Genomic DNA, 27949 nt, shown 5'->3' on the forward strand with positions numbered 1-27949 from the left:
GCGTCACCCCGGAAGTGGCTGCGTGCAGGGCGGCCCGCAGGAGCGCGGGGGAAGGTTTAAGCCGGTGGCCGGCAAGATGGCGGAGTGAGTGTGGTGGAGGGCGGGCTGCGGGCGGCGACGGTGGGGGGGTCAGCCAGCTTCCCCCGGGCCCTGCTGGCGGGAGAGCGTCGCCTCCGGGACAGGCTCTGGCTGCCGTGTGCCCGGTGCCCTTCCCCTTAGCAGAGGCTTTGTGGGGAGCGGTGTCCCCGGCTCCTCGATGCCGGCACCTCCACTCAGTATGGCAGCCGCAGGCTGCAGCGCAGGCCCCCGGAGGGAGTCCAGAAGCATCCTGTCCACAGGCCGGGGAGGCCGGCTCTGAACCGGCCCTGCGCGGCAGGAAAGGCGGTGGGAGCTGACAAGGACAGTCCCGCAGTCACTGCGGGTGCCGTTGGTCTGACACAGCGGGCTTGTTACACTCGACAGCCTATCTGGGCTAGTTCGCTCTCTGCGTCAGGCTTTCACCTGCATCCCGAGCTGCAGTGCAGAGAGTATGTGGTGGCAGCAGTTCATGAAGGAAGGCAGCTATAATCAGCTCCGTGAATATCAAGTCCCAGTATTTCTGAGTGATCATAGACCACTTTTTAAAAGCAACTCTAACATGTGGGTCACTAGTACAAATTCAGCATGATTTGGTGGTTGCTTCATATGTGCATGTCTTTAGTAGGCTAAGTCTCTATCATGCTCTTCCCACCCAGTATAATCATGCATTATATTATCCTGACAGGTTTGCAAATGGCACCTATGAAGTCATCAATGTCACTCTCCATACTACGCTGGCTGCTACTACCAAACTGGTGGTACCTACACCTGCTAAACCTATCCTTCCAGTTCAGACCGGAGTCCAAGCACAGCAAGAGGAGCAATCTAGTGGCATGACAATATTTTTTAGTCTTCTTGTTTTAGGTGAATAATGAAAATCTTAATCTCTGTTAATTGCACTCTGCATCTGAGGATGATAGGCAAGCTTTCAAAACCACAGCATTTTATTTCTCATCTAGTTTTCTCTCTGGGCAGTGGAATATTGTACACACACAGGGATTTAGGAAGTTGGGTATATAATTGCCTGAACTGTCCAACTCTGTGGAAAGGTGAAGACCGTTGCAAACCCTTTCACCATGGTCTCAAAATGCAAACAACATATTTAAGTGTCTTCACCTTCTTTATCAAGCACATGGCACATCCTCATGTATGAAAAAGACACTGTCAGAATGCCCCATGGTGCATGCAGCTGTCTTTGAGGACTAATTCTAGCACTTCTGGACAGTTTATTATATGACCCAGTAGAAAGCTGTCAGATTTTTATGCATAAGCACCGAAGTTCAGTATCTTTTTCTGGCTCTCCTTACTTTCTTACATGCCTACAGGATGATAATAACTTACAAGTTGTCATAATATTACGTTTATGGGTGTTTTGAATGGCAGATGCACTCCCAACTTTTCTGTGAGTCTGGGCTGTTCTCATTCTTTAATAGAATATAGTTAGCTCTCACCATCAGCTTAGAACAGTGCTGTAGTCAAAACTGTTAACAATAACAACATTTTCATGGTGAGTTAAGAGATTGTCTGCTTTCCCCTGGTTGTTTGTGTCCTTGATTCCTCTAAAGTAAGCTATACTGACTTTCCTGTGAACCCAGTATTCTCTGGCAGTGCCAAATGGAAAAAAGAATAGGTCTGAAGTTGACAGCAATGCAGAAACTTATGCAAATAATTTGGGTTAAAAAAAGTTATACAAATAACCATTATTAAGTGCAGCAAAAGGTGGAAGGCTTGTGCTGATTTCTAGGGTATTTGTCTCCAGAGATGTTTAATGTTTTCCCAGAGGTCATAAGCATGTTAGAATTTGAACAGAAACAAAATCAAAATGCAGTAGATCAGAAGACTTCTAGGATTAAAATAAAATTTCTGAATGTCTGTCTCATGGATTTTAAAGGGGCTATTCATGGTAAAATTGTATTGCTAGGTCTTATGAATAGAGCTGTGATTTTTTTTTTTTTTTTTTTTTGGCTGTGTTCCATCCTATTTATGCCAGTCTGATAACTTAATGGATCTTAGAAGCATCACCCCCAGGACAGAGAAGTTCCCTGAACAAAGTAAATCCAGTATAAAAACTTATTGTTATTGACATTCATGTTTGATTTGAAAGTGTAGGATGGGTGAAAGGAATATGTGCACCATACTCTTCAATCTGGATGTTGTGAGCTGTAATATGGTCTTCTAAATGTTCTAAACCAGAATGGATGCAGAAGCAGATCTGAGCTGTTTGGTGTCAAAGCCAAGCCCCGAATTTAAAGTTCCTGTAGTAGTGTGTTAGTCTCTGACCTCATTTTTCTGTGACTTATTTATCTGCTCAAACACCATTTCACTTTCAAATCGTACCTCTGTTCTGCCGTGTTCAAGTGATCCATGAACTCCCTTCTGTTACATTACATCCTTTTACTGTGATCTTCCCTAAGGGAACACTCAAATATTCTTTAGCCTGTCCAGAACACTGCTTTTCCTAGCCTCTTGCCTGATTGTTACACTCCTGCTATGTGCAAGTGCCTGGAGCAGTTGATATGCTGTCAGACACAAACTGAACAGTCTCACAAGGAATGGCTGACCAACAGCTAAAGAATATACCAGGCTGCCATAATGCATGGTGGTGGGAGTCACTTCTTACACTATGGTTGTTTTTTATTTTATTGCCAAAACAAAGTAGTCAAAAGCAGGTAGAAAGGAGTTGGTGATTAAATCTCTGAATAGAAAGTGTGTGCTTACATTGGAGTTTGCTGTATATCTCTAACATCCGGATGCCATTATGGATCTATCCCAAAGACCAATATAGAATGCTCTTAATGCAGTAATCCACAATGTCTTTACTGGATGCATATTTTGATGTTTAACAGGCAGGAATTTGATACAGAACTCGCTAATACTCATTGACAGGTGAAGAAAAAAGTACTTGGGATGCATGGTGAAGCTGTTGCTCCCATTGTGTGTGCCAGTTGACAGCCAGATGTCTTAGTTCCTTGTTAATCAGCTTCTGAACTGCAGCATTTTAAAGTAAATGCTGTGTTGAGTCAGCTTTCAGGTGTTGTAAACTCAGGTGTTTTGAGAAGTGATTGATCAATGCCATAAAGATGGAAGTGTGGTAAATATGTGGGGAAGGGAGCTCTGCCAGTCTTTGTGGGTGGAGCCATGCCTGCTCATCCACGAACCCACAGCTTTTTCCCTGAACAAATTACATGCCATTAGCTGAGCAACTATATCTGTTTTCCGTGAGTTTTTGCTCAGTTCCTAAGACCATTCATCTATTCATGTGCACATCAGTGAAATGCTCACCATGTTGTGTGTGAATTGGATGGGCAATGTAACGAGAAGAACACAGGCATCGGTGTGATACCCATTCCTTAGCACCCTTCTAGAGAGTAAGATGCTGGAAAATGGTGTTTGTATTAATGAGGTTTGTACGTCTTGTGACACTATAGGAAATGTAGATCATGTTGTAGACCCCAGGAGTTCACATGTGGTCTACCCCAGCAAACCATATCCATGCTTAGAACTTCCTGTGTACTGTTTCTGACCCTTTTGGGGCTGTAAATTGAAAGCGCTCTTCTGAACCACTTGTACGGGGCTGTTTGGGTTTTAGCTAACTAAGAAGGAGCTGTTAAAGCACTAAGAGCAGTTTTGGGAAACTATTTCATTCCTGAGTTCAAAATAGGTACTCTTGTGTGGCCTGGCACTGTGCTACCTACTTGAAATAGGCTGACAGACACAAAACCAGTAAGGAGACTGAAGATTCTCATTGATGTTGTGATAAGGTTTGCCAAATACACCATTTAAAACAGTCTCTGCTGCAATTAAGAGGCATCTGTTTTATTCCAGTAGATAAAATGCTACTGACTGTGTCTGAACTTTGGTTACTTTTTGGCAGAACATGAGCAGCAATGCTGCTTGTGTCCCAGGCCACTGCAGAGAGATTTCTCAGCAAACAGAGCAAAATATGTAACTTACTAACTGGCCAGATGATGTTTCTTTGTTTGACCTTTAACCATTAAAATGGGAGAAGAATTGTGGTACTTTCAGTGTAGGGAATATTTAGAACAAATTGTTAGGAATGAATAATCCAGAATTATTTAATTCTTGCAGATGAGTTTCCTGTCTGCAGTACTTCTGAGAGTCAAGTAGCATCTTCCAACCATGGATGGTCCCCAGATAGGCTATAGATCCTTTCTAATTTGCCTTAACCATTGGCATATAGGCTGTGATGGGATTTTCATATTACTGTAGCCCTCATTTTTGTGGTGAAACACAGCCTTTCCCCTACTGGGTGAAGTTCATTATTATTAGAGTACAAATTTGAGGTTTTTTTCTGAGGTGCACGAGAGAACAAGCAGCACCAGTCACAACTTGCAAAAAGGAAAATGTGGTGATGACCTCAAGAGATCCCTTCCAATGTAATTGTTTTGATTCTGTGGGTTTTCATTTGGGTAAAGCCCATCTGCTCAGAGGGACTCAGATGTGTATGTCTGTAGCATTACAACTGTAATTGAGGTCACGTGTACATGTTTGTTCTATTTGGAAAATACAAAATGGTTACAAAAAACTTCATGAAGACAGTGTATTCTGTATAACTGACATTTTTGACAGCTACTGCTAAGGAAATGTTTTCTTGCCAGATGAATCAGGCTCTAAAAGCAGTAATACTGCTCATTGTAGGAGATAATTTTAAGTCCAAACGTTTGCCTTAGTTATTTTCTGTAGATCCATTTACTTGCTGCAGTGAAAATTATGTTTGAACCAAAATCTGATTGCTTGCATTAGTGGATTTCTACTAAATCATTAGGAGAAGTTTTCCTGCATGTATTTTAGAAATACTGTTTAGAAGCCTACTTTATTCTTCTGTAAATCTACAATTTATTTCTTTTTCCCTTCACAGCTATTTGCATCATATTGGTGCATTTACTGATAAAATACAGACTTCATTTTTTACCAGAGAGTGTGGCTGTTGTTTCTTTAGGTGAGTAACCTGACATTTTATTGAATTTGTGTTAGTTCAGGGACTCTTAATAGTCTCTACTTGAAGTAATACTGTGTTTTGTGTTAACCATCACTAAAAAAATGCAGCAAACTGGCTTGAGTGAAGAAAACAATCAATGGATAGAATTCAATTCATGGAAACAGTCAAGAAATAAGAGTATGAGCAGAGACTGGGCCAGTCTGTGACAGATACAGGCACTATAGACATGTCACTACCTAAGTACTTTGGCAGCTTCCTCTATTTTTGCATCTGCACTGTAGCACAAGATACTGTAGCCCTCCCTGGCAGTGAGACTCAGGCCTGCCCTTTGAAGTGGTCCACGTTAGTTTTGGTAGAATTATGTCTGCATATGTGATTTTAATCTAGCTGGGGACTGTAATTGTATCCTGAAAATTTGTCTGGACTGCCAGTTACATCCCTGTAATACCACAACAGGGGCTCTTCCTGTGACTTGAGCTGTAAGAATGCCACCCTTAATAAAGATCAAGTGCTTACTTAATTTGAATTAAATGTGGAGAATTCCTAAGTGTGCAGTGTTACATTAGGGTAGTTTATTGGTACACTGTTACTCCTGATGTAAATGTGTAAATGAAGAGGAAATCGGGCCAATGTACATTATTGTCTCTACATAGTGTGTAACAATATTTAAAGAACCTAGTCTAACTGATCCCAGGAACAGTGTTTCAGCTCTCTCTGTAACTTCTTTACAAGAATCTCTGATTCTTTTGCTTCTGTTCCTAGTGACACTTTCACTGACAGCTCTTCTTAAAAAGACAACAAAAAGAGAAAGATGCTTAGCTATAGTCTTAACATAGCATGGAGGAGTGCTACTTGTTGAGCAGATAAGTTTTGGACTTTCTTCTGTGCTTTTCTGGTGCATTCTTCTCCCACATTTTTAACTGTATTTTCACACTGTTTCTCAATGGAGAAAGGTGCTTATGTTTTCTGGAAAACAGGGATCTTCTTTCTTCTTGGGTGCTAGATTGGTAAAATCTTAGAGCTGTTACTTAGCAGAAAGAAAAATGTTTTCCTGCAGGTGTGACTCCCTGAATTTTTAGATAGCTCTTTGCAGACCACATGACATCACTAGCATAGTAGAAGGTATTAAAGCTTAAGGAGATGTTCATATGCAAGGCTCTGTTTTTTGAATTTTGAGATTTCTGTGCAGCTGAAAGGCAGACAGACCTGTAAGCAGTCTGTGATAGTGCTGGTGTGGATGGGTGTTGCACGCACCACTCATCTTCATAGCAGCACCATCTATCAGACTTTGTTTGTTTATCCTTCAGTCTGCTATAGTATAACAGAGAGATCAAAGCTGATCATCCTGACTTACTCTGTCATCTCTGTAGAATCCGTGCAGTGTTTTATTCACTACTGATGCACTTCTCTTCCCTTCTTACATTACTGCTGTGGACAGGTGAGATGTCCTGTGCAGTACCTCATCCGGTGTCATGACAGATGCCAAAAGCACATTGTTATCCCTTCAGTATCCTTCCTCTTTGTACACAAAAATCCAGGTGAAAGGTCTTAATCTGGCTTTTATTCAGGTTGGTAACCATTGTTCTTAAACAGTGAGTCTAAATTTAAGCATAATCTACAATTTAAAATGCAGCAGTATACGGAGTGTTCTTGCTGACCTAGGTTTTCTTTACTCTCATCCATTATATTCTGCCCCAGCCAACTACTGGGCAATGCTGAGCTAAGTTGTTAAGCAAGATTGTGTCTCTGCTGAGCTTTGCAGAGACCAGTAGAGGCTCAGACATATTTCTCTTTCTGTTTCTTTTTCTTGGCATCTCAGCAGCAGGACAAGGATTTTAGCTGTGCTGGTATGTTCTGTGCTTCTGTCAGTCCCAACAAAAGCTTGTTGATGGAACTGTTTTCTTGCTGGGGCTGTCACTTGTACTCAAGATGCATAAGAAGGAGGAGCAGTGCACCTCTTGTAGCCGTGCAGGAAACTTGCACAGCTGAGGTTTTGGTGTGAATCAATGTAGATGTAGTCTGTCACCTCAGCAACATAAGATGAGACCAGCAAACACAATTTTCACCAAGTTGAGAGAGTGTTGTACTCAGCAGCAATACAGGTAACAGATGTCCTGTGCCACTGAAACCTTATTTATTTAGTTTATTGATTCAGTCATATTTAAACTACTGTCAGCTCTGTGGACAGGATGTGACATCTGTATAATCATGGAATTGTCAGCTAATTGCTGGTCAGTGAACCTCTGTTACTGGTAATGATCTACACAGCTGCAAGAGCACAGTGTTGAGTTTCAAGTATCCAGTTTTGCTAACAGTGCCAGAAGTGAGGTGTGTCCTATTTTGATTTGTAAATTAAGCAGACGTCCTCAGGAAGTTACCGAAGGCTAATAAAAATAGCAGCAGAGAAGATAAGCACAATTTTCACGGCTATTTTTCCTCCCATTGTTTCAGCTGGCTCAGAAGCCTCTGTTTTACAATTTCTAGGGAATGTTACTCTCCTGGTAGACAGGGCAGGAGTGCATTCTTACTCTCTAAGACCAGATTTTGTTCTTTGTCCTTAAAAATTACTGGTGTTTTATAGGTAAAAATAGTTGCCACAGAAGTTTTTCTCTTTGGTTTATTACTGAGTTTTAACATGTTCTCAGAAAAAGTAAAGGTTGGTTGTAACATGAAAATTCTTTAGCTTTCCAGTTAGCCCCTTGACAAAATGGATCTTACCTGATTTAATAGATGGAAGCAGCTGAACAAAACCTGTGTTCATTAATTTAGTAGTTAAAAAAGGGCAATTGTAAAGATGTGTGGGACAGATTTTGAAGGCCAGCATCAAAACTGCTTCTGCTGCTGTTAAACCTTCTTGGTGGATGCATTATTTTGTGCAACTCTTTTTCGTAACTTGACTTAGCATAGTCTAAGTTTAGTGGTTCTGTAGTGTGCACATTTGCAGCTAGATGTAACTTGTGCTGTATAAAGGCGTAAGCAGTATGATTTGGACTCCTTTTCCCTTAACATCTGTTGTTGCCTTACATTTATAGTACTGTTCATTTAACTTTTGATACCATGAAAGCACCTCATCCCTCCATGACACTGTTAGGACTAGTATGTGATTAGCTCTTCATCTGAAAAAGAGATTGGAACTGGCCTCTTACTTAAGCCTCTTCAGCTCATAGGATAGCGGTGTCCCAACTTGTAGCCCAGCCCCACTTACAGGGGTTCAGTTTCACAGTCATGCTGAGCCCTTTCACTTCAGAAGTGAGTTTAGGGATTCTCTTTTCTTTTAAATCCCCTCTAAATTAGAACTGAGGGCTCTCAGTTCTAGTTCATAAAATACTGGAAGTTTGTTTAGGAAGTGCACTTAGTGAAGTTTGTGCCTTCAGTTCTATATCTCTGGTGGTTGTGCTTTGGTTTTTCCCCTCATAAACGTCTGTTAAGTGATCTAAGTTGTGCCTGGACTGACAGTGTTGCTGCTCTGCAAGAGCTAGAATGTTCTAGTCCTTGGCTTCTGACACTGCCTCCATTGCAGACTGGAGAGCCTGACTGGTAGTACAGAGAGCTGTGATTATATGCCATCTGAATGGCTGTATCTGCATTCTGTCCTCTTTCAAAGAACAGCAGACCTTTGATGTTCCTTCATTAGTGTTCTGTTCTTCCTTTCCATATAAACCATTTAATGGAATAATTATTTCTACCCTCTGGGACCGATGCCTTCACATATTTTTGTATAAAGAAGGCTTACACCTCATGGCTTTGTGTGTATGACACATCCATCAGGAGTAATGCATGTGATGCTATTTTTAAGACTCTTGATAGCTGCAGCATGAGAGGATAAAAACACATGAGTTACAGGAACACTTTAAGCTTCTCAGCCACTTTTTACCTTTCATTCAGTGTATTTCACTTCTACAGCCCAATCAATGTATGACTACTGAGTCTCCATTCTGCAAATAGTTAAATGATGCAGAAACAGATCTGAAGTCTGACTAAAGACTGTTTCCTCCTAATGCTTTGAAGGCAATTCATGTCAGTTGATGCATTATCTTCATGACTTTCAGAAGAAATCTTGTTAGTGTGGAGTTTTCTCTCTTAATCTGTTTGAAGATGTAGAGGAGGAAAGAGGATGATAACCTTTGACTGTTGAGTTTGTAGCACCCTTGATAAAGTTCTTTTACACTCAAATTAGTATTTCTACATGACTTAAAAGATGTGTAATGCATTTGGGAAATGGTTCTGACAGTGTCTCCACCCTGATGAGATTTTGTTGCCTACTTCATTGCCAGTAAGAGCTATGATTTCATGGAGACAAAATTCGCTTCTGTGGACAAGACTGATTTCACTTACGCTGTGCCAGCACTGCACATAGCATTGGAGTGACAGGAAGGTTTTGTGCCATCACACAGATATCCAACTCATAACACCATGATTCTCTAGCAAGAAAGGTGGAATTTTAGTTGAATGCAGCTTGGATGAGAAGCATTTTCTGTGTCCTTTAGGAACCAAGGAGCACAGCACTCTCAGTATGCATGTTCAGTATTTTGATACCCCAAGTGTCAGTGTTGGTGCAGGAAGCTCTGTAATTATGTCATCTATTGGAAACTGTCATATATGGGACCCAAAACCACTTTGTGTTTTTGTGATGTAGGAATGAAAGAACTTGCCTTGTTTTTGCTTTTAAAACACTGATGACTGCATGTCAATAAACAGTTAGTGGAAACAGTGATGTGTTTTATGGCTATTTCAGAATGTTTTCTCATTCTCTCCTAGGTATCCTTATGGGAGCTTTTATAAAAATCATAGAGGCTCAAAAGCTGGCCAACTGGAAGGTATATTTGAATGAATTAGTTTTTAATTGTAGACCATTAGTTAAAATAAGACTGTTACATTCAGTTCTTTACATGTAATATCCAGAAACTTATGCACCTCATGCTTAATGCCAAAGTTTGGGGATTTTTTTTAGTATTAATACAACAAATTTCAGGTTCTGATCCTGCTGAACATTTTCTACAAAATACTTTTTTCCCTAAGTAAACTTTTTTATGGTACTAAATCTGTTCCTCTTAGATATGTGGTAGATTAATATACTGGGCATCTTTGGGATAAGTTACAGCAAAAAACAGAGCAGTTCATGAGACTGGGGATCATCCACAAAGATATTCAAAATTTGGTGAGATAAAGCCTTGAGCAGCTGAAGTTGCTCTCACTTGGCCCTTCTTTAAGCAGGAGCCTGTATCAGATGCCTCCAGAGGTCCCTTCCAACCTGAATTAGTGTGTGATCTTATGAGGTCTTACCTGTGCTTGTATGGAGTTAAGCTTCCTCAGGGTGAGAGAATCCTGGTAGAAATGTCTCCAGAAGTTGAAATCTACAGTGAAGCAAGGGTTTTGCCTCCTGCAGTTTCATCAAAGCAATCAACTCTTCACTATTCCTGCTTTAATTTAAAAACTTGAAGTATTTAAATTGTGATTTATTTTCATAGGATCAAGCACTTTATTAGGATTAGATCAGTGAACTGATTGAAATCAGTGATTTGAATCACCAGTTTTAAACAGGATTTACATTAGCAAGCTGAAAATCTTGGTCTGAGTAGTGAATTTTAATCCTAGCTTGCAGCTATTTCCCTAAAGGAAGATTATTCTTTTTCTCTGTGGCTGAAACACATCAAAATGCATAGATTTTCAATCGGATGCTGATTTTTAATTACAAAAAAGGCTTCCTTTTTTGTCAACTAACTGCACTAATTCTATGTACATTCATTTAAGCAACTGCAAAGCTCAAGAGTCAGGCTGTAATATTTCACTTTTACATATTTACTTATTAGAAACATTGGGTGGTGCACTAGTTAGTGCTGAGATGTGTCAACTGGATTTAACTTAAACTTGAAAGTCAGTTAAACAGCTACAAAATCAGCAATTTTAAATAGCTACTTACTTGTTAAAATAATTTGAAGGAGGTCACATATGAAGGGAGAGAAAAGAAAGCTTGAAGTATGCTCTGATTTGAGGACTGATTCTGGAAACACAGCAAACAGTGATCACAGTTGGTGAATGACATGGTTTATTTCTGGTCATATCATGGGGAGTCACTAGGAATGCTATGTCCAGTTGCTCCTCTTATCAGCTAAGGTAAAGAGTCACAGATATCACATTATTATTGTTATTTGCTTACTTAAGTTACTTTCACCATATTAAATCTTAGCTTGTAGCATAGACTGTCATAGTTTTAGATGTGAACTGTTCTAATCGATTATTTTTATCTACTTTATGAAATTATTTGAACTGGTTTTAAATTTGCTAGAGAATTTGTTTGTATCTGATATGGAAAAATGAATAGAATATGTAACTGCAGGCTCTATCCATGCCCAAAGGAAATCTTGGGTCATACTCCTGCCCTCATGCTTGCACTCATGCCATACCAAGTCTTCAGTGGACTTTGTGCTTGCTGGTGACTACAGCCCTAAAGTTTTACTTCCCTGGGCTCTGCTTCACTGCAGCACAAATACAGTCCTTCCTTTTCATTTTTTCTTGCATCCTTGTCCATCTCTGCTTTCAGGGGCCTTTAAGCAGTGCAATTAATTAGGTATGAGGTGTTAGATGATCTCCAGAGGTCCCTTTCAACCCCTGCCATTCTGTGATTCTGGATTTTATTCTAGCACAGTTAACAGCGTCTAGGTAGTGTCAGCCATCAGTGCACGTAATTGTGTCTGCAGAGCAGTGGACTGGAGCATTGCAGTCTAAAGGATGAGTTTTATTTTCTAAGTCCCCCAAATCCTTTAAGATGATTATCACTGGTACAGACCAGAACGAGACTTTAAAGGGATGAGTACTTCTTTTTTGGAAGCTGGTGTTTCAACAGAGCAGTGAATCAGCTGTTTAACCTGGATTTAAACAAATTCGTAATCATTGCTTACAAAAGTGCCAAATTCTGCTGTACTCAGAACTGTGGCGACCAGGAGGGAGCCTGCTTGGTAAAGATTCATCTGTGATTAATTTGCCAGCAGAAAAAAAGTCAAGGTGCCAGTTTCAGGGTGCAACTCTATAAAGCAGTGTTAGCCAAGTGATGAGGTGGGCAACAAAGAGTAAGGTCACCACAAAATAACATCTTGCTTCATGGTAGGTTTCATTGATATCACTCTGATGGTAAGAGGGAACCATCAGAATAGTACCATTAAATTACATTTACCCAGAAGAATCAAGCCTCAGCCCCCGAACAGTGGTATGTATCTTGAGCCTATTCACTTGCAGGTGTACTAAGATGATGATGATCTAAGTTCTTCTTGTCAGATGATGAGTTTTCTAATGAAACTGTATTTGGTCCCAGTTAACCAAGATTATAGTTAAACCATTGGCCAAGAGGTCACCATTCCTTGGCAGTCTTTACAGATTTTGAGACTGTGAGATAAATGGGAATATTTTTTGTGGAACACACTTTTCCTTTGCCATAAATAACCTGTTCACTGTGCAGCTTATTTGGAGACAGCAATTTAAAATAAGTAACATCTAGATCTCTGTCACTGGATGAGAAACCCTATAAAAATAGCAGCCCTGGAGCAGCTGACTATTCTTCAGTCTTTTATTTTGTGATAAGAAGAGAGAAAGAATAATACCATTTTCATTTTCCAACATTTTGAGGTTTTTCCCTTTTGGAAGATTTGATGTTATTTCAATCATTATGATATCCTTGAAGTTAACACTGTGTTTTTATTTGGCAGGAAGAAGAAATGTTTCGTCCAAATATGTTTTTTCTGCTTTTGCTTCCACCTATTATATTTGAATCTGGATATTCATTGCACAAGGTCAGTCCCTGCCAGACACTCATTTTACATGTTGAGGTTTTTTGTTTGGAACACATGCTGCTTTAAGTTATTTTGGTGAAGTTCAGAATAGTTACATTAAATCCCATCATATTAATCATCAGGTAATTGAGAATGAAAAATGTAAGGCTCTTTGACCCAGAATTTGGAGAATGTAGCTTGATACTGTTAACTGAGTGTTGGCATGGCTTTAGGTCCTGTGCAGAGGTTGTTTTCCTTGGTTGGAGAGGTTTCTTATCAGAGCTGTACAAGAACTGATGTGAAGGATGCAAAATAGGAAGGAGCGGGATGAAAAGTGGGAAAGGTGGAGTCACTCCATAGCTAGAGAAGAAGAAAATGTTTACAAGGGATCTGGGGGCCTTTGCCTGGGACCCTGCATTTCTGTGAATGTTCCTTATACCACCAGTCCTGGCTGAAGTGGTTCTGGACCATTCTGTGTGCTGCCTTTGTACTTGAACTGAGCTGCAGGAGAGGGAGTGAGCAATGGGCAGCAGCAATATTGTGGATTGGTACAAACACTGAAGAGGTTTTTATAGAGAATCACAACCTAAAAAATGGAGCAGCAACTGGGAAGCCTCCAAGCCTTTTTCACCTGCCTGGTGTACAACAGATAGATTAATTCAGAGATCTCTCATGGGGGAGAATGTGTCAAAAGTGGTTGTGAATTCCAGCTGTTTGTTGGAGGTGTGGTTTGTTGTTAGGGTACTGGAGTGACATCTTGTCCTGGGTGTCAGGGGCATTTGCTGCTGGCCTCCAGAGCAGGCTCTTCAGACAGATGTGGATGTCTGTCCTGCGGTCCTGGAACCAAACTAAGGAAGCTTTATTATCAGAAACTCAGTTGTGAATCAGAATCTAATTGAGATGCAAACCCAAATGTGAGATTTCTCTCAAATGATTTTCAGTAATTTACTTAACTTTGTTACTATGTTCCAGGGCAATTTTTTTCAGAACATTGGTTCCATCACTCTGTTTTCGGTATTTGGCACTGCAATATCAGCTTTCATTGTAGGTGGAGGAATTTATTTCCTGGGCCAGGTAAGAACAAATGCTTTGAAGCACTTAAGTTTATCTGTCTTGCTCTTTGAAGATTGATTTTTCAAGAGCAGACAAACACTAGTGAAAGTGAATTCCTGAGTCACAATGTCGAGTTCTCTGCTATCTGTTATCACAGAGGCAATGTTATATAACCCCTTACCTAGATTCAGCATGCTTCATGGTAAGAGCAATTAAGACCTCAGTTGAGTTTTATGATTTTTCACTTAATCTTCCTGTCAGAAGGCTGTTCTAAATCCAGTATCCTCTCGAGCCACTTTCTGATTTTCAGTATAAAATTCATTTGGTTTTCCATCATTTTTTTTTTCAGTTCTCTGCTTCAGTGTTTCCCCATTGATTAGATATAGATGTAGATAATTACATTTTCTCTCAGACTTCATTCTGGTAGGCCAAACAATCCCTGCTTTTCTCTCTGCCTCTCAGATTTCCATTCCTTTGAATGCCAGAGTTACTCTACTTGCTTGTGTCTGCTCAGTTTCATCTGGTCTCCCCTGATTTTGAGTGACCAGGACCGTAGAGGTAGACCACTGGTGGAGGGCAGTGTTAGACTGGGTAGCATCACTCCTGTGATTTGTCTCATGATTACAAACTTAGGATTTGATGAATCATTTCATTTTTAAAAACAGCAGGAAAACACAGTTGATTGTGATTTTTTTTTTTTATGTTTTACCTATTCTTTCAGGCTGATGTAATTTATAAACTCAACATGACAGACAGGTAAGCTCTTGGGGAAATGGTGTAGTGTATGAAATGAAGCATTCTGCAGGATAAATGTGTATGAGGAATATACTGTAGTTGGCAAGCTCTTCTGGTTATTGGTTAGATTGTTTACATTCAGTGTGGTGTGTGACACTAAAAAATAGGTTGAGCACTTCTAAACCCTGTTTGTTACATCCTTATTTCTAACAAGTATTGTGTGCTCAGTGAGTTTTTCTAGACAGGAAACCTTTACATTAAAAATATTTGAACTTTGATTAGTTGCTATTATTGATATGTATGATAAGGGCATAACTTCCTTGGCCAGCTCTCCCCTTAAAAGACAGATTTTTCAGTATTGCTAATGTGGATTTTTCACAAACTTGGCAAAGGATCTACTCAGTTGTTCAGGAGTACACCACCACAGCATTAAATAAAGCTTATTCCTGGTTTATTTGGGATTTGTGTTTATTGTATAGCAAAAGCAAACATTTTCTGTTAAAATCCATAAATAAATAGGGTGGCGAGCAAGAAACATGGTTTGGGCTGTGTGTGTAAAGATGACTGGTTTCCCATTCCTCTGAATTTTTCTTATCTAGTTGGAGTAAGACATTGACACAGTTGTTTGAGCTGGGAGATAGGTATTTCTCCAACATCTCTTCCAGCTGAACAACAGCTTTTCTCTGTGGCGTATCAGCGAATGAAAACACAAACATTGGTTTTGTCCCTTGTTGTGAATGGGAAGAGAGCATAGCTTTTTGCTGGGTAGAAACTGTAACAAATAATATCTTTGTTGCCAGCTGTTGATACATGTTTGCTAGGTACATTTCTTTTTCATCCAGTTTTCTTACTTGTTTTGTGTTCTCCCAGTTTTGCCTTCGGCTCTTTAATATCTGCAGTTGACCCTGTGGCTACTATTGCCATTTTCAATGCCCTCAATGTGGATCCTGTACTTAACATGTTGGTTTTTGGAGAAAGCATTCTCAATGATGCAGTCTCTATTGTCTTGACCAAGTAAGTGCATTTGAACTCCTTGTATTTATGGAAACAGCAACCACATTATTTTCTGTTAATTGATTCTTCAGATATGCAGTAATTCTTCCGTCTCCATTTGGAACAAATCATGTGTTTCTGGTGTCGAAAGGAACACTAGTTAGAATCCATGTCTTCTTGGCATGGAATTCTATGAAACACCTTCCTGAAATTCAGAGATATTACTCCCCTTTCCTCTCAAGAGCTCCTCTGGGTTTTTTTCAGTGACCTTGTCTCTCATCCACACGTAAATATTTGATGAGAGCTCTTTCTGTTCATTTGTTCTGTTCTGAGGGTCACATGATCCATCTCTTTTCTTTTTCATCCCTTGAGTTTTTGTCACTGCAAAATGTGGGTTTTTTTTGTGTTTTTTTTTTTTCCCTTTTCAAAGTTTGAGAATTGTTTTGTAATACTGGGCATTACCTTAGCCTATTTATGCCATTCTGGGGATTCTTCAGAAGAGCAATGCTGAATTTCCAGATTTTTAGCAGATTTAGGTTTCCCTTTGGGGATTCCACTAGGACTTGATTTAACATCTTTTGACATTCCTCTTGTTATATATATCACAGTAAAAGCCTTTTAAGAGTGGTAGCAACAAAGAAATTGAAGTAGTCTTTGTTGTCATTCTCAAAAGATGTTGGTATTTTTGGATCCAGGCTTAGAATTTATAACCATTTCTTTTTATTTATTTTTTTTCCCCATTCTATCTAGCACAGCAGAAGGTTTGACAAGAGAAAATATGTCAGATGTAAGCGGATGGCAAACCTTTCTACAGGCACTGGGATACTTTCTTAAGATGTTCTTTGGCTCTGCAGCACTTGGCACACTTACTGGTCTTATTTCTGCAGTGATATCCTTTTGGTATAAATTGATGAACTTCAACATTCTAAGAGTATTTTCCTTTCTCATCTTCTCCAGAATTTCTTAGGGAACATTTCTGATTGGACATTATTTTGTTGGCTGAGGATTTTCTCCTACTCGTTTTGGTTTTATGTTAGTATTCATTAAAAAGTTACATCAGATTTTGATGAACATAATGAAGGTCTGAAATGCAGTATAGTAGCTTACATGATGTACATTGGAGTGTTAGAATATATGGTAATTGTTCTGTAAATTCAAAATAGATTAATTCCATTTCAATACTGATCAATTTTTAAAAGCTTATGGCTCATTTTTTATACATAAACCAGTTAATTAAAAATAAAAAAAAAAAGAAAAGAAAAAGCTGCTTTCCTGAGGGCTTTTGAGTCAGACCAGCTCATTTGTCCCTCTGTATCATATTCAGGCAGCTGAATACAGATCCTGTCCTGTTTGGATTTACATTGAATTATATTTTGCCTCTTACACTTGCATGAATTGGTTGCTAAAGAACCCAGAAGGTTCTCTGCTGAGAAAAGGAAGGACATTTGTTGTAAGCCAGACACCTTTGCTAGTTTTCAGAGCTTGTTTAACGTTAACACTGTCTTCACTGCAGGTAACCTATTGTGCTACGCTTGCACTGCAGTTTTTCAGGGCATCTGGGACATACTGTTAGGCACTTTGTTTGTAAATAACAAGAACAGAGGGTTTGATTAAGTAGAGACATAATTCCTTGCTTGGTTCATTAACCTGATTCCATGAACTTTTAAATGATTCCATGCATCACAGCAGAAGAGGGAGGCAGGTGTTCAACTCTTCTCACTGATACCTAAATGATATAGTTTAGTAGTCATGGAGGCTGGGTTTTGGTTGGACTTGATGATCTTAAAGGTCTCTTCCAACCTTAATGATTCTGTGATTCTATGATATTAAGACAAAGAAAAGCAGTTTATTTTCCCTATTACAGTTATTTGTGCCTCAAAGTATTTGATTTACCCTAAGCATGCAAAATTTCAATGCAGCAAAGGGCATCTCTTACTAGTTGCCAGCAGATAAATATAGTTGAAGATCATTGCTGGTTCATAACCTAGGAGGAATGTGAACTTCCACATCACAGACATCCAATCCTCTGAATTTTAACAAAGATGGTAGGTAGGGTATTTTAAGCATTAAGGCAAGAGTGTGTAACATTTCTCACTGTTACTGAAAATCTGCTATATCTGTTTGAAAGTAACTTTAAGCCTAGGACTGAACAGAGGAGTTTACTTGCACACTTAGTATGGCAAATATTGATGTCTGAGGCAAAATCTGCTTCTACATGGCAGCTGTGCTGCAGAACCCTGCATGGCATGCAAAGCAGAGCTTGCAGCCCTTGACAAATGTCCATATTTATGACTACAAATATAAAGTAAGTTTTAAATATCTTATAATGACATTATTTTTGTTAAAACATAAATGAGAGCTATTTTACTTTTAATGTGCTGTTTCATAGCTCTTGTCTGGTTTTAGAAAAGCCTTTACTATTTAATGATTCTCTGTGCATTTTCTGCAGTAGTTTTGGAGCAGAGATTTCCAAGACTGGAGGGAAATGGTCCTTCTAGGTACACACCATCAGTTTGGCCTGTTGTTATCAGCACTGTGTAGATACTTGAGCCAGCACTGTATAGGTACTTCAGATCTTTTCATTCTGTAGGTCTGTCCATACTGATAAACTTCTACCAGTAGTAGCTTCTAAAAGAAACACTCCTTATAAAATAAGGGACCTTTGATCTGCCTTCCAGTGCCTGAAGGGATCCAACAGGAAGGCTGGAAAGGGATTTTTCATAAGGGTATCTAGCAATAGGACAAGGGAGAATGGTTTTAAGCTGAGGGAGAGCAGCTTTAGACTGGATCTTAGGAAAAAGTTCTTCAGTACAAGGGTGGTGAGACTGGAAGAGGTTGCCCAAGAAGACTGCAGATGCCTCCTCTTTGGGGGTATTTAAGGCCAAGCTGGATGAGGCCTTGAGCAGCTGAGTCTAGTTGAGAGATCTTCAAGTTGATCTAGTCGATGATCTTGTGGTGAAAGTTGAAGGTCCCTTCCAACGTAAGCCATTCTGTGACTCTGTGAAAGCACTAATCTCTGCATACTTGAGTCAAAAGCCAGTGTGTAGAATTCATTCAGTAGATAAGTAATCACAAGCAATGTTTTGTAATGGAAAGACACAGATGTAAACTCTTCTCTCATTTTTTTAATTTACTTTCTTTCCTTAACGTTTTTGTGTGTACGTGCTGAAGCACATTGATTTAAGGAAGACACCCTCCCTAGAGTTTGGGATGATGATCATCTTTGCTTACCTTCCTTATGGACTTGCAGAAGGTATCTCACTCTCAGGTGAGTTGCAAACTAAGTATGTCCTGGTTTCTTTGATAAATTTAGAGAGTAGGCATTATTTATGTCTAAGAAGGCCCCTGGTTTTTCACTTTTTCTCCTTTAACCTGGGCTTTTACTTTTAACTTTGACTTACTCTAAAGAAATCCTTATTCTCTACTTCATGTTCTAATAGTACAATGAAGGTAATTACACTTTTCGTAAGCATTATTTAACCAGCATAAATACTTATATTCTCCCCAGTTACCTCTGCCTAACACAGAATTCAAATTTCAGTACTGTAGTTGTTCCTCAGGTGGACTGCTAAATGTTTCTGCAATCTTAACCATCTTCTCAAGTGACATCCTGTACAGGTGTAAGTTTATGCAGTATCCACGCAAGTGCTTAGAACTTCCTTTAAGATACCCAGCTCCTTATGAACAGTGAATAATTGACAATCTGTGATATGTCTTGAGCAATTAGCAAAGTAGGTTGAAATTCCAATTCTTCTCATGAATAAGCAAGAGCTGAGAAGCAAGGTAGATGGAAAAAAATCCCTTACACAAACCAAAGCTTTGTGCAGTACAGTGAAATCTGAGGTAGCTGTTCTGGCCTTGGTTAGCAATTGCTGCACCTCTGTCCAAGCTGTGCACCTCTGTCCAAGCTGTGCATGTTACTAGAGCAACTGAATGCTATAGTGGAAGATGTGGTGGCTTTTCCTGTAGCTGATAGTTGAGATTAGTCTTTGTAGTAACTTACAGCAGATGGTTAGTGACCCTTTCTGCTGGAGGCTAGGGGCATTCTGCACAGTAGCATTCTTTGGAGACCCTTTGTGGATCAGTGGAACTAGACCAGTATGAGTAACAATGGTACTAGAAGCCCCACTTAGTGCTTCATAAGCTTTGGTGTTACTAAGGTCTGTAAACAAATACTTGCAGAGTTCAATCTATTCTTCTGTTAACTGCTACATTTTTCTCTGCAGGTATCATGGCAATCCTCTTCTCTGGCATTGTGATGTCTCACTACACACATCACAACTTGTCCCCAGTAACACAGATTCTAATGCAGCAGACCCTGAGAACTGTTGCTTTCATGTGTGGTAGGTACTATCTACTATTGATACCTAATACTAATCGTTTAAAATTGTATTTGCCTGAAGTGGTGATTCTGATGGGAGCAGCAGAGGTGTGAATTTTCTTCAAGTTATTTGTGTGTCAGTGGTACATGTGTCTAAAAGAAGGATTCCTTATAGTGGAGTCTGGCAGGCAGTTGAAAGTCACCTTTCCTGCCATACTGGATAAAACATACAGTGAATCTCTCTGTTCCCTCCTGCAGGCTTCTGCTAAGATTTGCTACAAGACTGATAACTGAATAGATATTTCTGACTCCTGCATTCCTCTGGTCTATTTTTAGTTTTAGGAGATGGATTTTTATCAGTATTTTGTATCTGGAAAGCTACTTGCAAAACCAAGAGCTTCACAAGCGGAGAAGTTTTTGGAAGTAGTGATAGAAGCAGCTCGGAGTCCTGTAGCCTTTCCATGTCCTTTTACAAGCCAAACTTTCAAAGAAGTGACATGGTTCTGTATTAGAAATATATCCCTTGTTTTTAGGAGATGGCATGAATGTGTTCTGTATTGCAGGAAGATGACTTTGGATCATGGCTGTGGAGTGGCCTTGCTGCACACTAAGCTTAACCGCTCATTACCCAAGCAGCAGTAGCTCATCAGGGTTTGGCCTTAAATCTATTACAGATGCAACCCCCCCCAGGTGTTCATTCAGGTCACTGTGAAGTTATTTAAGATGCTGTCCCAATTCATACACGTTTGCAGCAGGTTTTGAACATGCAAATTTAAGTAGCCAGTAGCCAAAGCACGACCTAACAGCAACTCAAGCATTGATGCTGTCTGTCCAGAACTGGCCTGTTTTTAACTGCCTTTATGATAAGGAACCTACCCTGCTAGAACAGCAGCAGACTGATGAAACATCTTGACTCAGCAGATCTCTGCTGCCAGTGGGTTGGTGCTGTGGAAATAAAATATTTGAATTGCTGTAATCATTGTGCAGTGGTGATTCTGTTGCACATTTGCAAACATTACTTCTAGAGGTTGTTAGAATACACAAGGGTTGTTGGATCATACAGTGCAGTAGTTTATTACAAGGCAAAGCCATGAACTGCTGCCACTTCTAAAAATGTAATGAATGGAATGCTTTATGATAGCATTCAACTTGCAATATGTGAGCTTGTGGCTGACATTTCGGTTTTATAGAGAACCTGATTCACAGCTACAGAAATCGTTAGCAGTCACTCCTGTAGGTTGTGTTCTGCAGCTTGTCCTATATTCCTCAAAAAAATTTCTCAGTCCAGAACCAGGATTTGCCAGCTTTGTTCACAGCCATTAGTAATTTAAAGCTGAAAAAAGCCTACACACAGACTGAGGTGCTCTTCACTGACCGCAAGGGTGTAGGAATCTGGCCTTCTATGCCTATTCTGTACTTTCAGAAGTCAGGAAATACTATTTAATGTCCATGTATAGTGACTTACAATAGGATTGGAAAAGGCTTTACAGAATTATATATCTAAGATGTGATTTCTCTTTTTCAGAAACCTGTGTTTTTGCATTTCTCGGCCTGTCCATTTTTAGTTTTCCTCACAAGTTTGAGATGTCCTTTGTCATCTGGTGCATAGTAAGTATCTGCTTTCTTCAGGTCTTGTTGAGATGTAGGTTTGGTACTGGGGAGGGGGGAATCACCTTACAGTTAAAATATTTTAGGATAGTTGTATTTCACAGGTTGGGAAAATATTTTTTTACAATGCACAAAGTTAGTTCTCACTGTTAGCATGGAATTACTGTTCTTGCTCTCAGCACTTTGGTGTACAAATACATCAGCCTTCTTTTAGGAATTCCAGCTTGCTCTTACTTTGGAACCATCCTGTCTAAGAGTATTAAAAGCAAGGAAAGGACTCATTACTTGTGTTTACCCTGTTAGATTTATTAAAATAAATCTCAAGATGTTGAGTTTGTACATGCCACTTTCAGAAGTTATTTTACCAGGAAACAGTCCTGAGTTTTATGTATCTTTAGCTTCATATCAACTGTTTGTGAGAATGGGCAGCTCAGAGTAGCTTCAGTAGAAAGCAGTATCAAACTCTGTTCCATCTCTTCAGAATTACAGCTTTTAAGGCTGTCTCCTGTATCATAGCAGTTTACATGAAACAGCCCATACATTGTTTTTTCACTCTGAACTTACTCTGAGCTCACCTTCTTCAGAGTTAGTCCCTCTCCAATGGCTATTTGTTCATTGACTCCACTCTTAATTCTTCATTTACTTTGGTTCTTTATTTCAGTGTAGCTGTGTGCAGTGGCACTTGGAAATGTGTTTCAGGTGGAGGTTACCTACATCTATTGCTATTGTAACTATTCAAGTCATCAGTCAAGAGAGAAATGTGAATTCTATTTCCAGTTGCACACAGTGATGTATCTTAGCACAGTTTAGTCTGTGGTTCAAGGGAAGAATTATTTGCAATTTACAGATAGTGCTGTCAGCATGGGGAACTGCTCTCACTGCATTACACCCAACTTCTTATCTAATATATATCTAAGGTGTGACACTTCCTTCTGGGTAGCATTGCCCTCACAGGCATAATGTAAATTGTGTAATTTGGGGGTGATTCATAAAGGAAAACAACACAACCCTTCAAGGATCCTGCTGACTAATTCTAGGATATTTACCTTTTCAAGGTCTGTTTATGGTGGAGCTTAAAAGCAAAGGCATTGTGAAAACCTTTGCTTTTCTCAGTTAAAGTTTTCCCTGTGTTTGTTCTTTGTTTGCCATTAAATCAATTGTGCTTTTTTTTCTTTTTTTTTTTTTTTCCTCTCAAAACGTTGGTTCAGCATGTGGTGTGTTTTATAACCATACTTAGGGAAGTGGGGAACTGGATTACATGCTGTTTATTTGGCTTCTGGCCTTTTTCTCTGAGGAACTAGTCCATGGGGAGACGATAGAAATATCTTATTGCCTCTTAGCTGCTGTGCCAAGGGAATGATTAAAGGAGATAAACGGAGGAGAACTTTTACCCAAAGCAATTCTGAGTCTCCCCGAAATGCCTCTTGGGTTTAATTTATTTACTATAAGTAGTGTCTGTTCCCTGTCATTGACAAGTCTGGTGTAGTTTCAGCTAAGCAGACAAATATTTAAAAAGTTCAATTTTACATTGTCCTCTGCAGAGAGATTTCCTAAGGTTAGTTTAGCAGCAGAACCTTCTTGCAAAACTTAGGAGTGAAAAGAGCAAATTTACTTTGCCCTGTACAAAGCAGATGCAGCTGGGTCCTGTGGGAACCCAACACATCAGTGGTCTCTTGCTTTTGTTTCTGTTTTTCAGGTACTTGTTCTGTTTGGTAGAGCAGTGAATATTTTCCCACTTTCCTACCTACTCAACTTCTTCCGTGATCATAAAATCACCCCCAAAATGATGTTTATCATGTGGTTTAGTGGTAAGTTAAAGCTCAAAGTATGGAGAACTGGGAAAATGTTTTATCTTTTTTCATTGTATAAGCTGCTCTGGGAAGAATTTGGTTTCCTTCTGTTGAGCAAAACTCAGATGAGCATTTGCACTGTTCTCAAACCCTAGTGCAGTAGATCTGTTCTCTTTCCCCTTTGGCTAGAGGCCTATGCAGCGGTGATGCCCTCTGAAGCTTTTTCTGCAGGGTCTGCTTTTCTTTCCAGGTCTAGCAGTTTACAGTTCGAACAACAGTATCTGAAGAGCTCAGATGCACTTAAGATAAAGGGACATAGTATGGGATTGTAAAAATCTTTTAAAGATAGAGAATTCCTCCTGAGTTATCAGGGTGCTGAGGACCATTGTAGCTGCTGAGTCAATCTTTGGTTTACTGTTCTCCTTGATAAGGTTTGCGTGGCGCAATTCCCTACGCCCTCAGCCTCCATTTGGGCTTGGAACCAATCGAGAAGCGACAGCTCATTGGGACAACAACAATCATCATAGTGCTGTTCACAATTCTGCTGCTGGGAGGAGGAACCATGCCCCTCATCAGACTGATTGATATTGAGGACTCCAAAGCACGCAAGAGAAACAAGAAGGACATTAATCTCAGCAAGACAGAGAAGATGGTTGGTTTGGGATTATTGTTCAGAGGATCACTGTTTGGTTTGGGGTTTTTTTAAGTTGTTGGCTTTGTTTTGTTTTGCTTTTTTTTTTTTCCACTTTTGACATTTTCCAAGACTAGTACATTTTTTTTTTTACTAAAAAGTGAAATGAAAGCTGTGGGAGAAGCCAAGGTGGAAGGGAAGAGCCAAGCAATATAATTTTCAGATATCCCAAAGGCAGACCTTAGTTAGTGTTTACACAAAATAATTGTTTGGACAAAGAGAGGAGAAACAGTCTCTTAACTCAATCTAATTATAAATTGATCCATACAAATGGAAGTAACCCCTGCAAAAGCATAAAGCAGATGATACAGGATTGAGTCATATACAGAGGGAAGGCAGCTAGCGCAGTGTGAGTCATGAATTAATCATAAAAGGCAGATGGGAATTATTTTGAAAAAGTCAAAGCAAAAGCCATGAGAAGGTGGTAACAGCAGCACCCCTCTGACTGGGTTTTATTTTAAAGCTAAGCAAGACTACTGAAGAAAATGTGACAGCTAGTCTGAACCAGCAAGAGGCTGGAGTACAGAAACTATCACAAGGCATTTACCTGCTTCCCCTCAAACAACACCTGCAGGGTATCATTCTGTAGGGTCTGAAGAACAGGTCCTTTTGGTGTGAGGTTTCCAAAAGCCTGCAGTCTTGAGAATTATTTTACTCTGTCCAGGTAGGGAGATGTGTACAGGAAGGGCAGAGGGATAGGATGTGTTTTGATACAGGGCTCTGTTCTGATATGGTGACATTGGTGTTCCTTGCTGGATAAAATCATCACCCAGCTCGCAAGAGAAAGCCTGCACACTAGAAATCTGATCTCAGCAATAGTAATAGTACAAAATATGGAGGTCTTTTGCCTTTCAGCATGAAGAGGGAAGCTAAGTGTAGCTCTGGGAATCAACAGCTGGACAGATTCATACAGCCTGGTAGGCCGTGGTGATAATTTCCATATTGTTCCAGCATGGGAATTGGTTGTGAGAAGTGAGAGCACAGAGCAAGGTGCTGAAGCAAACTGGAGGGCTGGCTGCCACATTTCTCAGGTTACTCTAATGTTTGTGATCTTTCTAGGGAAATACCATAGAATCTGAACATTTATCAGAGCTCACAGAGGAGGAGTATGAAGCCCAGTACATAAAACGCCAGGACCTCAAAGGTTTTATGTGGTTTGATGCCAAGTATTTGAATCCTTTCTTCACTAGGAGACTCACACAAGAAGTAAGTCTTTCTTGTTTTCTGGAAGGAAAGAAACTGTGGTAGAGTAAGTTGTCACTTCACTCTGTACCTTTCAGGGCTCCTAGTGTAGCCACACAGCTTCTACATTAAGAGCAGTGAGCCAGCTGATGGTTACTTATTCATATGTAGAGCAGCTGTAATGAAAAGCTGCACTGTGAAATCACAGGTTGGATTAAGTGAGCATCTCTTAGGGCTACCACAACTTTTAAAAGTGTATAGATTTATGGAACTGACCTTTAATCTTTTAAGTATCAGGAGTTATTAGTTACTGCTGTTTCCAGAAAAGCTGCTGCCACTCACACAAAGGTCCTGCTTTCTACTATACATGATCCTGTGAATTCTCGAGCTGCCTTTCTTCTGCAGAGTGAAGTTTTTACCTTGGAAATACAATACCAGCATTGCAGCCTTCACTTCTAAAACTTCCTCATTGGGAGACCAAGACTTTGAAGCTGTAAATGCAAAATGACACCTGACTGAATGTGTCACTTAACACCAAGTGGCTCAGAGAGGTGTAAATACTATGCCATTTGCACTTCCATGCCTCAGAAATCTGAGACTCCTTAGCTACACAATTCACTGTTTTTCCAGTTTGCCATAGAATGAAGCATTCTTGCTGTGGAATTGATAATTTTGTGTAAATCATGCACATTCCAGTTTCCTAGCCTGCTCAAACATACTATTTTTCCTCATTTTGTTTTGTTTCTTTTCAAAAGAATGTTTTCAGCACTTACCCACAAAAGCCAAAGGCTTTTTTTTTTTTTTTTTTTTGCAAAACCAAAAAGGAATCAAGAAACCAGAGTAAGCATCTGGTTTGTACTTGGTAGCCAAAAGCATAGGTTGCCATCCAGATTTCAACCAAAGGCTGGAAAAATAAGCATGTGAATCACCAAAGCAGGCCACAAGCTTCCCAGTGTCCCTGGGAACGTGTAGAGAGGAATGAGATTCAAAGCCAGGCCATCCAGACAGCATTGAGATTGCTGAAACCCACAGAGCAGGACTGTCTAGAAAACAGGTAAAAATACCTGTGACCAAAAATACTGTCTGTGGAAATAATTACTGGCTGAACATTTTCTGGTAGAAAACAGAATCGCTTTGCATGCTTAGAGGCCACGAGTAGATTATTTCCCAAAGAGTATGTTAGATGAGTCTTTCTCTTCAACACACAAGTGGTGACACAGTGAAGTAACAAACTGTTCTGGTTTGCTTTTGCCCTAGGACTTGCATAATGGGCGCATACAGATGAAAACCCTCACAAACAAATGGTATGAGGAGGTACGGCAAGGGCCCTCGGGATCTGAAGATGATGAGCAAGAGCTGCTATAGCACACCAGGGCAGGAGTGCAATGAGGTTGTCAGTAGAAAGGGGATTTAAGTATCAAGAGTGAGACTGCACAAAAGCTGGAAAGCTCAGAATGTACTTTGATTTCAGACAAGTCTGTGCTACGTTTTTAGGTATAAAACTGCAGATCTGCTGTGCTTGGTAATACTGGTCAGCGATGGAAACCCAGGTGTGTCAGACACTGGACTGAATGAAGAATCTTTCATTCAGATTTTACAGCATAGCAAACTTTATCCAGCCTGTTGAAAAGCAGACACAGCTGCCATGAAATGATGACACTATTTAAAGGGGGGAGGTCTTCTTCCTATTATGAAATCTGCTGTAAACATATGCTGAGTACAGAGCCACTCTATGACTCTGCAAAACTGAATGAATTGCACTTTACTTTTTTTTTTTATTATATTATTTTATATATAGAGAGAGATAGATTCACAGCATGGAGACTCTTGACAGTTGACACTGTGAATTTGTTTCAGCACTAGTAAGGGAATCTGACTGGAATCAATCTGATTTATGGGATTTGCACGTTATGAACCCAGAGAAGATGCCTACCTTGAGAGAGAGCAGATGTTGCACGTACAAGGAAGCACCTCTGAGAACTGCTGGTTTTGTCATTTAAGAAAGTCTTGATTTCTATTTTTTGGGATTATTTTATTTTTATACTGATGTATTTAACCCACAGTACTGATTATATTATGGGTTGGAGGAGTGGGGGACTTGTATGATACAGTACTGAAATAGTAATTTTTAATGTGGGTTTTTCTTTGGCTAAAGCCAGTTGCAGTTGGGTTTGTGTGTTCCTTGCTGACACTTTGGCTTCAAATCTTAGAAAACAGCAGCTTTTGTTTTGCCTAATTGATAAAGTGCTCCTAACACTGCAGAATTCACTAGTGGAATTTTTAAGTTCTAGTGGAAGCAAAAGCAGTGTGTACACAAGGAAGAAGAGCCTACACAGCCTGACCCATGTGCAGAAAGGTTAATATTGCACATTGCTGAAACGGTCTCAGTTGGGAAGTGCCAAACAGCTTTCATTAAGCTGTCCTGTTTGCTAATGTGATTTTTATCTTCTGCTTACACTGGTTGAAAATCAGCAGTTTCATTTCACTTCCAATTGGCCCTGTCCATGAGCTCAGTTTGCATTCACCTAAACAGACCTCCAGTGTTTGTTGCACCTTTGCTGTGGTTACACAGGCAGCACTTTGCTCTGGCTGCCAACCCAAATTCTTCCCTAGTCAGTTGCATATTCACTGTGGAAATACGACTTTTAGTTCTGCACATAAATCTGACATAAAAACACATGCTTGCTTCTGAAAGTGTGAGAATAATGTTTTTGGTCTGGTTTTGCTACTAAGGCTTTTGATCAGCTGCTTACCTGCTGGGAGGAATAAAAGTTG

General features: G+C 39.8%; 1 protein-coding gene across 1 annotated transcript; it reads left to right on the forward strand.

Moving 5' to 3' along the window:
- The first annotated feature begins 53 nt into the window (after window positions 1–53).
- SLC9A8 (solute carrier family 9 member A8) lies at window positions 54–27949 on the forward strand. The gene is made up of 16 exons (XM_054391767.1): window positions 54–84; window positions 764–942; window positions 4958–5038; window positions 9797–9855; window positions 12739–12822; window positions 13774–13875; window positions 14576–14610; window positions 15460–15603; window positions 16333–16471; window positions 18745–18850; window positions 19809–19925; window positions 21429–21511; window positions 23208–23319; window positions 23733–23953; window positions 25052–25198; window positions 26432–27949. The coding sequence occupies exons 1-16, from the start codon at window positions 77–79 to the stop codon at window positions 26537–26539; spliced, it is 1725 nt and encodes a 574-aa protein (XP_054247742.1). The 5' UTR covers window positions 54–76; the 3' UTR covers window positions 26540–27949.

Source organism: Indicator indicator, chromosome 24, assembly GCF_027791375.1.
Source record: "Indicator indicator isolate 239-I01 chromosome 24, UM_Iind_1.1, whole genome shotgun sequence".
In the NCBI taxonomy this organism is placed as follows: domain Eukaryota; kingdom Metazoa; phylum Chordata; class Aves; order Piciformes; family Indicatoridae; genus Indicator; species Indicator indicator.